Source organism: Rosa rugosa, chromosome 2 (assembly GCF_958449725.1).
Source record: "Rosa rugosa chromosome 2, drRosRugo1.1, whole genome shotgun sequence".
NCBI lineage: Eukaryota > Viridiplantae > Streptophyta > Magnoliopsida > Rosales > Rosaceae > Rosa > Rosa rugosa.
This window is the reverse complement of record NC_084821.1, coordinates 14319738-14332011: the sequence shown is the minus strand read 5'-3', so window position 1 is coordinate 14332011 and position 12274 is coordinate 14319738. Positions and strand designations below refer to the sequence as shown.

Here is a 12274-nt window from a genome sequence, read left to right as displayed (position 1 = left end):
TTATGATGTCTGCATGTTCGATCTCGAAGAGTGAAGGACGTGTTGTGCTCTTTTTGTCCTTCGACGAGGGTTATTTTTATCCCACAGGGTTTTTGTTACCTGGCAAGGTTTTTAACGAGGCAACGGATGAAACGTCACCACCAAGTTTGAAGCGGCACAAGGGGGAGTGTTGAAGGAATATCGATTTAGTGTGCCTTATCAAACTAGGAGTAGCAATAGGAGAGAAGTTTCTAGATTTCCCAATCCTACACGGATTGGTATTCCTTGTAACATTAGAACTAGTACTTTGTAATCCCTATATATAGGGCTCCTATTCTCAATAATAATACACATCTCTCTCTACAATTCTCTCTCGAATCTCTTTTCCTTAAACATTATCTAAATTTTCGCCACATGCACTTTAAATTATAATGGTCTGAATGGAGCTGGGGATGTCATTAGAGATGGGAATGGAAAATAGATTAGTGGATTCATGATGAATATTGGCGTTGGTGAAGTTATCCAATCTTAAGCATGCATGGGGTCTTTTTTATGGTTTGCTGCTTGCCAACTCTTTGAATTTCCAGAAGCTAGCTAGTCTGGTTCATATTCTACAAAATGAGACTCTTGAGTTGCACCCTCGATCTTTGGTTCCTTGTTGCTCAACTGCAAGCATAATAACGGAGAATCTGCTTGCTAAAGAGAGTGTACATCATTCTTAGGGTGTCTGCACTTCCGGTACTCCGATCCCCCTACTCTAGTAATTGAAGTTGTGCTTGATGACATTCTAGGTATTGTACGTCAGACCTAGGAAAGTTTGTCATATCCACTCTGACTAGTTAGCTTTGTTTTTGTTATTTTTCTCGGTTTTGCCACCATTTGATAAAAACATATGAGATCTTATCTATGATTTGGATACTGATACCCATGACTTTGGTTGGATGTGCTTGAAAACACACAAGCATCTCATTTTCCATATTTCCCAAAGATAGAAACTGAGGGAAGAGAAAATAGCTTCAGGATCATCAGGGCAATTGCAAATCTTCTTCATGCAATCATGCCCATGTCGTTATGTTCAAGCCTTACACATGACAACTTATATGAGGTGACATGGAGTATAGGTAGCCGTTAGACATTCACACATGGAAAAACCTGATGATATCATGATAAAGTAAATTAAGCTTAACAACTAAAACTAATTGACAATGGTGAGAAGGGCCCAAATCTTTACAAACATATTTGCAAAGTCACTATTTTTCAATATGAGATATACTTCACTCCGGAGCATGCAGTTGTGAATGCTTCAAAGCCACATGTGCTCTACGTCATTCAATATAAGTTATCTAAGTGTAAAACTAGAAAATTCACCACCAGTACAAGTGCATGTTAATGATAAGTATATATGGTGCCTAAACCCTAAGAGCATGGACCAATCCACAAGTGTAAATTGAGGACTTTCACTTTTGGGAAAAACTCATCTTAATTGATTGAATTAGAATTTGAATCAAGGTGTAATTGAATTGGTTCTGGGTTCCATAGTTTCAAACCTATAATTTGATGCCAACATCAATCCGTAGAGATCAATATAGAGTCCCAGATTAGGTTTCAAAGATGATTAAGCAGTGCATTTTGTTCGATCTTAACGAGAGAAGCCTAAATACCAAAAGTTTAATTTGCACTATTAAACTTGAGGATTTGTCTGCTTCTGAACAGCCCTCTATATGTATGTATCTCAACCACATATATTAAATTTATAAGTTGAAATTACAATAACTTATAACTGTGCATTTAGTTTCAGCCGTCAGATTCACTTGTCCCTTAAACTGTCACTTAGGTGAGCATGCCTCTATGTATATATTAATTGCATTATAAGAAAAAACCAACCCATAACTTGTTCTAATCCAAAGACCTACCCGAAGAGCTTAGCCACATTTATATATTTAGTAAACCCTTATTTGAAAAAGGAAAATTATTATATGATTCTAGACCATGGTACACGTGGTGGTTTAGACTGATGTTATTGGTTCATATGAGCGTACTAATTTTTAATTGGTTATCTTAATTTAATTTTTCTTTTTTCACCCCCTGCATGGTCTCTACCAAATTCGAGTAATATTATTGACTCATACCACCACATGGCAGTGCCACATGGTAGTCCAAGACTAAGATTGGGCATATGTCAGGTCGGGTCGGTCTGAGGTCCAAACCGTTTCTGACCCGATTGAGTCGGTAGGCCAAAAATTCAAACCGAGCATCGATTTAAAATGGGCCGGGCCGAAATAACTGTTGGGCCTAATTTCAGAATCGGCGTGATTCGGTTTCGGTTTGTAATGGGTTTTTTGTTTAGAAAACATCTGTTTTTAACTTAAATTTTAGATTTTCTATAGAGATTGACCCAATTTCAAGCCTAATTTTGTATTTAGCAAAAAAATAAAAGAACTAACAAATGATAACCAATTTTCTGAGCTCAATTTTTATTTTCTTATTTTTTTTTATATTTTTGTGTTTCAAAGTGAAATTCATCAGATTTACAGATTATTACAAATAATGATTGTGAACAAATATGTTGTGAATAATTGCATATTTTCTGGTAGGGATGATAACAATGAATAAGACTAATAATACACAAGGATCACTCTTCTCTCTTTGGAGGCATGGCAAGGAATTCTCTTCATGCTACTGTGTGAGATAAAATAAATGGACAGAACAACTATATATATTATTCCCAAACTAAGAACCATAAATATGTCAGATAGCGTGACATATCATTCCCAAACAAAAATAGCAATCCCTCCAGATCGTAGATCATTGCCAAACAAAAATAACAACCCCTTCATAAAAAACAATAATAATAACAAAAGAAAAATAGAAAATGTTGAACACAAAATAATAACAACACAAACTATTGATAGATATAAATAAAAATCGACCGATTTGGTTTGGCATTATAAACTGGATTTGAACCCGGTTTAATCGGTTTTGGTATGATTTTTTTTTCCCCCTTTTACATTGGTTCGATCATTTTTTTTCCCTTTTACATTGGTTCAATCATTGAACCTGAAAACTAGTCCAATTCGGTCGGTTTTCAAGGCAATTTTTTTTTTTGCCCACCCTTATCCAAGACCATAGAATAATTATTCTCTAGTCTCATTCAATTCGCGGAAAAGAAAGTAATTTCTTTGTCTTTCCCATGAGAAGGGAACTGGAAGGGAAATGAAATTTCCGAAAAACTTTCCAAAATAATAATAGCACAAACTATTTATATATATAAATTAAAATCGACAGATTCAGTTTGGTAGTATAAACTGGATTTGAACCCAGTTTAATCGGTTTTGGTCTGGTTTTCTTTTTTATCTGTTTTTTTTCCTTTTACAATGTTCGATCATCAAACCGGAACATCAGTCCGATTCGGCCGGTTTTTAAGGCAAATTTTTTTTTTTTTTGCCCACCCTTATCCAAGACCATAGAATAATTATTCTTTGGTCTCGTTTGGTTCACGGAAATGAAAGCAATTCTTTTGTCTTTCCCATAGGAAGGGAACTGAAAGGGAAATAAAATTTCCAAGAACTTTCTGTTCCGATATTTGGTAACACAAGGAAAGATATCTAGAAAGTACAAAGTTTGTATTAATGCAATAAAATAATGTGTTGTGAGTTATAAATGCAAGGAAAGAAATGGGGAAAATGATTCATTTGGAGTATGGAATGAACGATTTTTTCCCCTATTTTTCTTTGCTTCAGGAAAGTATTTCCTCTTTCATTTTGCATCTCAAACGTAAGAAATGAGCAACTTTCCTTTCCCTATATCTACTTTCCGCGAACCAAACAAGATCTTGAAAAATATGTTTATTTAAGCCACTGGTTAGCTGTTTTTACATATTCATATATGTTGATATGAATAAGTATGTTGAGTAATGTTTTTTTTTCTTTTTTTTCTTTTTCAATTATGTTGGCTAAAGGTTAGATGGGCAAGAATGCATTAAAGAGAGGGAGTAATGGAGTATCCTCCAAGTCTCCAACTAATCCGGTAAGTTATTTAAAACTCTTAATTTGACCCACAACAGTTTAAGGCTAAAGATTTAATGTTTAATGTGGTCCATTGGTCAAACGGAGGAATTCCATCAGCATCATCAGTGCTTTTGCAAAGAGAAGCCTAAACATGATCACCTAGATTTCACATGTGATGTTTTACTTTTAAAAACCATATGATAGTTTGATTTATTTTAAAAAGTAAAACGCACTACTTCGTGAACATTCAAAATTTATAAACTTTCAAAGCGAATGAACAAAATTGAAAGGTGCATTGATTTCCTTCCCGATATATATGAAAGGAGCGAAAATACATCACTAAAATTCAAACAATACTTTCACCCCATACGAAGCTGTCAATTAGCCAACATGAGAGAACAAAAAAGGTCAAGCACAATTTAAGAGTCCACCTGTAACCAAACATATTTTAAATCTTTCACCCAAATAAGTTGAATCGTCTTAATGACCATCACTACCTTTGCCGCAAGTGACCTAGAAATATCAAGACAAGAAAAGAAAGCTCATCCAACCTCTTAATCTTGTTTGGATAAAAGCGAAATTGACAATTAGATCCAATGTGAACACCCACTCTCTCCAAAAGTTAAAATACACCCACACTAATGGACTTGACCGTCGGATTTTTCAATATTATCTTTATGTTCTGGTCCTCTGCAATTAGTTCGAAGGTTGTGGCTGACTTATCGAACTTTAAGACCTTCCCAGAAGCTTCGTTGATAAGAAAATCATGCTTCTTCTCCCAGCTTCTCTCTTGTTGACAAGCTTTGAATATATAAATCAACCTCCAGCCACTCTCATTTTCTCAGAGGTAAAGTAATCTGCAATCTTTCCTAGAGTTTGAGCTTTCATTCAAGTTCTGTTTGTTCATTTTCGTTCTTGCACATAATCTGTTTGATGATATTATTACTCAAGTCTGATTCGTGCTCTCTTTCTGGGTATTTCATTTTTCACTCTTCTTTTTCCAAGCTTTAATCCTTAGTGTCAAAGTTTCATGTCAGAGTTGGGTTTTTTGAAAGATGGGAGAATCTGACTAGATCTTTATAGATTAGGTGTTCCTATGGATACCCTTTACAGATATTCTGTCTCCAATCCCATGGAGAGGTTCAAATTTGACCATGGCCCAGTTTCAGTCTGTCCAAATCCCAATCTTGTAAATGGGTTCAAAATAAATCATGAATCCACCAATCCAATTTTACTTGCATCTAAATCTGACCTTTCTAGTGTTTCAAGTAATGAGGGTTCAGAGGTAGATGGTCTTGATATCAATGACTGCAACCATCCTGTACTCAAGTACATAAATGATATTCTTCTGGAAGAAGACTTGGAGGGTAAGCCCTGCATGTTGCAGGACTGTTTAGCCCTCCAAGCTGCTGAGAAGTCTTTCTATGATGTCCTTAATCAGAAGGACCCTCCTTTACCCGACCAACCCTCTAGTTCTGTGCACCAAAGCTCTGAGAGTTCAGAAGATGATTCCCCACAGAGTTTCCGAAACAGTAACGGCTCTTTTGCTGTTAAGACAGATTGGGTTTGGGATCCGGAATGCTCTCCCGTCCAATCTTCACTATTTGAGTCTTCATCGAATACCCGTTCGGTTTCTGATTCATTGTCTGAGATGCAAAGTCTTGGGAATTTTGGAGGTGTGGGTGAAGCAAGCAAGTTCTTTTCAAATCCGAAACTTGAAATGTTTGACTTAGAGAGGTTTCAATTGATGCCTCAAGGTTCAGTCGCATCTGAGTCAGGGGCTGAAGGCTACAACTCGACCAATGGATCAAAGGGAAAGAAGACTCATCAAAGGGAGGATAGTCATTTTCCAGAAGAAGAGAGAAGCAACAAGCAGTCTGCTGCTGTAGGGGATGACTTTGAGCCACAAGAAATGTTTGATGAGGTTTTGCTTTGTCCCGAAAATCATGACGCTATGCTTTGTGCTGATTATGAGTCTTTGAAAACTGAAGGAGATGGGAAGTTGCAGCGTAACAAGCAGTCAAAAGGATTGAAGGCAAAGCGACAGAGTGACATTGGCGAAGTGGTAGATTTGTGCACAATGCTAACTCAAAGTGCACAAGCTGTGGCAAACTTTGACCAACGAACTGCAAGTGAACTACTCAAGCAGATAAGGCAGCACACAACCCCCCATGGTGATGCAACCCAGAGGTTAGCCCATTACTTTGCTGATGGCCTCAACGCGCGCTTGGCTGGTGCCAAAACCCCATCGTATTCGCCTCTTGTAAGTGTGCAGACATCAGCTGCTGAAATCTTAAAAGCATACCAGGTAGTTATTACAGCATGCCCTTTCAAGAAGATGTCACACTTCTTTGCCAACAGAACAATCATGAAGCTAACAGAAAAAGCGACAAGGCTTCACATTATTGATTTTGGTATTTCTTATGGATTTCAATGGCCTTGCCTGATCCAACGTCTGTCCCAAAGACCTGGTGGACCTCCTAAGCTTCGTATCACAGCCATTGAGCTTCCCCAACCAGGTTTTCGACCTACAGAAAGAGTTGAAGAGACCGGACGTCGCTTAGAAAAGTATGCCAAGAGATTTGATGTCCCATTTGAGTATAATGTCATTGCCCAGAAATGGGAAACTATCCGAATTGAGGACATCAAAATTGACCGAACTGAGCTGATTGTGGTCAATTGTTTGCACCGGTTAAGGAACATACCAGATGAGACGGTGATGGTGAACAGTCCAAGAGATGCTGTCCTTAAGTTGATAAGGAAAATTAGTCCAGACCTATTCATTCATGGTGTTGTCAATGGGACATACAATGCTCCCTTCTTTCTCACACGATTTAGAGAGGCACTCCTCCACTTCTATTCACTGTTTGATATGCTCGAGGCGACCATCTCTCGTGAAGATGAACAGCGGCTGATGTTTGAACAAGCAATATATGGTAGAGATATAATTAATGTCGTAGCGTGTGAAGGACTGGAAAGAGTTGAAAGGCCTGAAACATACAGGCAGTGGCACGTCAGGAATTTGAGGGCTGGGTTCAAGCAGCTACCATTAGACCAGAAGCTGTTGAAGGAAGTGAAGACTATGTCAAAAGTAATGCGTTATCATAATGATTTTAGAGTTGATGAAGATGGCCATTGGATGCTGCAGGGATGGAAAGGAAGAACCCTCATGGCTCTTTCTTTTTGGAAGCCTAGCTAGGAGTTTGACATTGCTCTTTCTTTTGTTTTTTGGACAAAGTTGTTTGTTCATGTATTGTGATCATGGCTTAATGAGGTGATCATCTATTTCTAGTCCTCTCCGTGACAGAGGGCTTGATCTAGGATTTATAATCTTTTGAAGCAAAGCTTAAGCAAGCCCTAGTTCATATCATGCTATCTACTTCGCAAACAACAATCTCGGTTGGTCAATTATCCATAATTTTGGTAGTACAAGGTACTTCCCACTTATTCAGGTGCAGTAGCTGATTCATGTGGTATGGTGGATCCACTCTGAAGATCTAATGCTACTTATGCCTCCAGTATTCGTTCTTTTTTTGTTTCGTTTTTTGGATAAAGCTTTTGTATTCCTTGATGAACGTCTACCTATTGTCCATATATCATATTATGCCTTTTGTATCCTTGTTGAAAGTCTAATTATTCTATTCTTTTGTTTTTCTTCTTTTAGTCTGTACAAACAAATAAATTTAATAAAAACTATACATTTGTTACAGAAACCAGGTTTTGGGACTGCAACATTTGTCTGTAACGAAAATAATGCCCTTTAGGTTCCATTTGGAACTTGATGTCGATCATTTACTTGGAAACTAAGCTATTGCTTAGGGATGGTATGAAACAAGTCTGATTCTATCATGGTGTCATACGATGAGGAAGACAGAATGCTGATTGTAATTTGTAAACCTTATATAGCATTTCCTTCAGAGTAGGTATTCCTCTTGCTATTTGTTATTCTTTGTAATAAATGTAATGAGATTCATATAACGTCATATTGCTAGAAAAGATTAGATAAAAAAATCATTAAAAGCTAATCTGACGATATTTTTTTGTTCCATGTAGAACAGATTAGATTCATATCACGTCATATTGCTAGGAAAATTCAAAATTGTAACTAGATGTTGTTTAAGTAAAAGAGATTTGAGAGAGAATCGAAGAGAGAATTGTTGTCATATTATTGAGAATAGGAGCCCTATATATAGGGATTACAAAGTACATGTTCTAATGTTACAAGGAATACTAATCCGAGTAGGATTATGAATTCTAGAACTTTCTCTTCTATTACTACTCCTAGTTTGATAAGGCACACTAAGTCGATTTTCCTTCAACACTCCCTCTTGTGCTGCTCAAACTTGGTGATGACGCTTCATCCGTTGCCTCGTTAAAAACCTTGCTCGAGTAAAAAATACGCTCGAGGAGGAGAAATGAGTACAACACGTCCTCTACTCTTCGAGATCAAACATGTAGGCATCATAACTCCCCCTGATGTCGATATCTCCCCCTGATTGCTACAATCATGGGAGTTCGGATAACTTTCTCAATCCGATGCTCTTCACATGTTTCTCGAAGGTGGATTTAGGTAAAGACTTAGTGAATAAGTCCGCTACATTATCCTCTGATCGGATTTGATTCACTTCAATCTTTAGAAGTGATTGTTGTTGTTGATTATAAAAGAACTTAGGCGATATGTGCTTGGTGTTGTCGCCCTTGATGAAACCTAACTTCATTTGTTCAATACAAGCTGCATTATCCTCATAAATGCATGTAGGTTCATCCATGGTAGATTTCAAACCACAACTTCCTTGAATATGTCTAATTACAGACATTAGCAATATGCATTCACTCACAGCTTCATATAGAGCAATAATCTCTGCATGATTTGAGGAAGTAGCAACAAGGATCTGTTTTGTAGACCTCCAAGATATCGCAGTGTTTCCCATAGTAAAGACATAACCCGTTTGGGAGCGACCTTTGTGAGGGTCAGAGAGGTACCCTGCATCAGCAAAACCCATCAAAACATCATTGTCGTTTTGATGGAGAGGAGTAGGATGAGGCCGGCCACCCTGGACGGCGGCGGCAATACTTTGGACGGTGGCATTTTGCCTTTTAGGGTCCGATCCCAAATTTCCGTCATTCCTTTTCTCTCTGTAGGGATAAAATAGGTCCATATCAATAGTACCTCTTAGGTATCGAAAGATTGTCTTTACACCAATCCAATGGCGGCGTGTTGGCGCAGAGCTATGTCGAGCTAACAAGTTCACTGCGAATGAGATGTCCGGTCTTGTGCATTGAGCTAAGTACAATAAAGCGCCTATTGCACTTAAGTAGGGCACTTCGGCCTCTAGTGATTCTTCGTCCTCATCCTTTGGATGAAACAGATCTTTTCCGGGCTTAAGACTACGACCGATCATGGGAGTACTCACAGGCTTTGCTTTATCTTTATTAAAGCGCCTTAGAATTTTCTGAGTATATGCAGACTGATGGATCAAAATCCCATCACTACGGTGCTCGAGTTCTAAATCGAGACAAAACCGTGTTTTCCCAAGATCTTTCATCTCAAATTCAGATTTCAAATTTTTAGCAGTTTCCTTCAACTCATCTAGAGTTCCAATTAGGTTCATGTCATCGACATAAACTGCTATGATTGCAAATCTAGAACTTGTTCTTTTAATGAACACGCATGAGCATATTTCATTATTAATATATCCCTTCCCAATCAAGTAGTCACTCAGATGGTTATACCACATCCGTCTGGATTGTTTTAATCCATATAGTGAGCGTTTTAATCTTATTGAAAACGCGCTCCGTGGTTTAGAGCCACTTGATTTGGGTAATTAAAGTCCATCTGGGACCTTCATATATATCTCTGAATCTAGATCCCCATAGAGATTTGCTGTAACCACATCTATAAGCTGCATGTCAAGTTTTTCGGAAACTACCAAACTGACAAGGTAGCGGAACGTTATAACGTCCATTACGGGAGAATATGTCTCCTCGTAGTCGATTCCAAGGCGTTGTGAGAAACCTTGCGCCACGAGGCGGGCTTTATATCTTACCACCTCATTTTTCTCATTACGCTTTCTAACAAAGACCCATTTATGGCCAACAGGTTTTACATCTGGGGGTGTCTGCGTTATAGGCCCAAATACTTGTCTCTTTGTTAGTGAATCCAATTAAGCCTGGATCACATCTTTCCATTTATGCCAATCTGCTCTTCGTTGACATTCTTCGACAGAGCGAGGTTCGATATCATCATATTCTATAATTCCTTTTGCAACATGATATGCAAATGCATCATCAATTGCCATAGAATTTTTATCCATCATCTCATGTACACTAGTGTAATTCACGGAAATCTCTCTATTCTCTAGAGTTGGTTCTGACATTGGAGCGTCCCCCAATGATGTCTCTTGGACATAACCATAATCCGGAATATTCTTATGAGATGGATTATTTACATCGATGATTAATGGATTATTCTGTGCCAAACTCACTTTCTTTCTTGGGCGAGAATCCATCAAACCTATGGGCCTCCCGCGCTTCCTGGCAGGAGCCGTGGGCCTAGCCATAACGTCACCATCACTGTGAGAGGGGACGTTGGCGCCATGCTCAGTTGCCCTTGAGATGGCGTCTTGTCCTCTAATTTTAGGGACATCAATCCTTGCAGGCACGTTTGCAGCATGTATGTATGATCTCGTTACTTTAGCGATATCAGAAAACGCATCAGGCATCGATTCTGCTACGTTCTGAAGATCGAGAATTCTCCGCACTTCAATTTTAGACTGTGCGGTTCGGGGATCAAGATGAGACAGAGTGGGGACAGACCACGACAATTCCTGTCGTTCCTGTTGAACATTGATGTTCTTATCTCCCCTTAATGACGGGAAGACTGTCTCATCGAAGTGACAATCCGCAAATCTAGCGGTAAAGAGATAGCCTATTAAGCGTTCTATGTAGCGGATAATCGTTGGAGAATCATATCTAACGTAAACGCCTAATCGTCGTTGAGGACCCATTTTGGTGCGCTGTGGCGGCGCAATAGGCACATATACTGCACACCCAAATATGCGTAAGTGTGAGACATTAGGCTCATACCTAGTCACCATCTGGGACGCAGAAAAGGGTTGAGTGGCAGTGGGCCTCAGACGAATAAGCACAGCTGCATGCAATATTGCATAGCCCCAAGCAGAAATAAGGAGATTGGTGCTCATTACCAATGCCCTAGCGACCACTTGTAGTCGTTTAATGGCGGCTTCTGCGAGACCATTTTGGGTGTGAACGTGAGGAACTGGATGGTCAACATCAATCCCAATGGACATGCAATAATCATCAAAAGTTTTTGATGTAAACTCCCTAGCGTTGTCTAATCTTATAGACTTAATAGGATGATAAACTTAATAGGATGATCAAGGTGGTGAGCCCTTAACTTAATTATTTGTGCTAGGAGTTTAGCTAATGCAGCGTTCCTTGTGGACAATAGCATGACATGTGACCAGCGTGTCGATGCATTAACCAATACCATAAAATATCTAAATGGTCCGCATGGTGGTTGAATAGGTCCATAAATATCACCTTGGATTCGTTGTAAGAATGGTATGTTTTCTTTAGTGTCCTTTGCATAAGAGGGTCTCGATCCTAATTTTACTAAAGAGCAGGCTTTGCAGAACGAATGATGGGCTTTAGAAACAACCAATGAGGATTTTGGTTGAGCCACGAAGTCACAAAGGACTTGAGAAGTAAAATTTGGAGACGAAAGAGCATTGGTGGCGTCAATGCCACCCTGAGGCCGCAGGGGGACGGCGGCGCCAGCCAAGGATGGCCGGTTTTGGGGGTGAACGGCACTGTGAGGCGCAGGGGCTCTTTCGGATTCCAAAATCCGATTTTTACTTCCTTTCGTTCTGAAAAAATGATGTCCGTGTAAAGTCTTTAATATACGGATCATCATGTGACGACCTGGGTGTCCCAAACGGTCATGCCCAAGCCTGTATGTGTCAGAATCCCATAAATCATCTCTCATAACATGATTAGATTCAATGACTCGAATAGTGGTTGCATACAACCCACTAGAGCGACACATAAGTTTCTTTAATACTCGTTTATGTCCGTAGTTATTAGAGGTGATGCAAAGAAACTCTTGTCCATTCTCACAATGTGTTTCCACATGAAAACCATTGGCTCTTATATCTTTGAAGCTCAATAGGGTTCTTCCTGCCCTAGGAGCATAAAGAGTTTCGGTGACATTTAACGTTGTGCCATTTGGCAACATAAATTGGGCTAGTCCTCGACCATGAATCAAT

General features: G+C 38.9%; 1 protein-coding gene across 1 annotated transcript; it reads left to right on the top strand.

Moving 5' to 3' along the window:
* The first annotated feature begins 4778 nt into the window (after positions 1–4778).
* On the top strand, positions 4779–7644 carry LOC133730150 (scarecrow-like protein 14). The gene has a single exon (XM_062157799.1). It carries the CDS (start codon positions 5083–5085, stop codon positions 7183–7185), a length of 2103 nt encoding a protein of 700 aa, XP_062013783.1. The 5' UTR covers positions 4779–5082; the 3' UTR covers positions 7186–7644.
* Positions 7645–12274: the final 4630 nt, after the last annotated feature.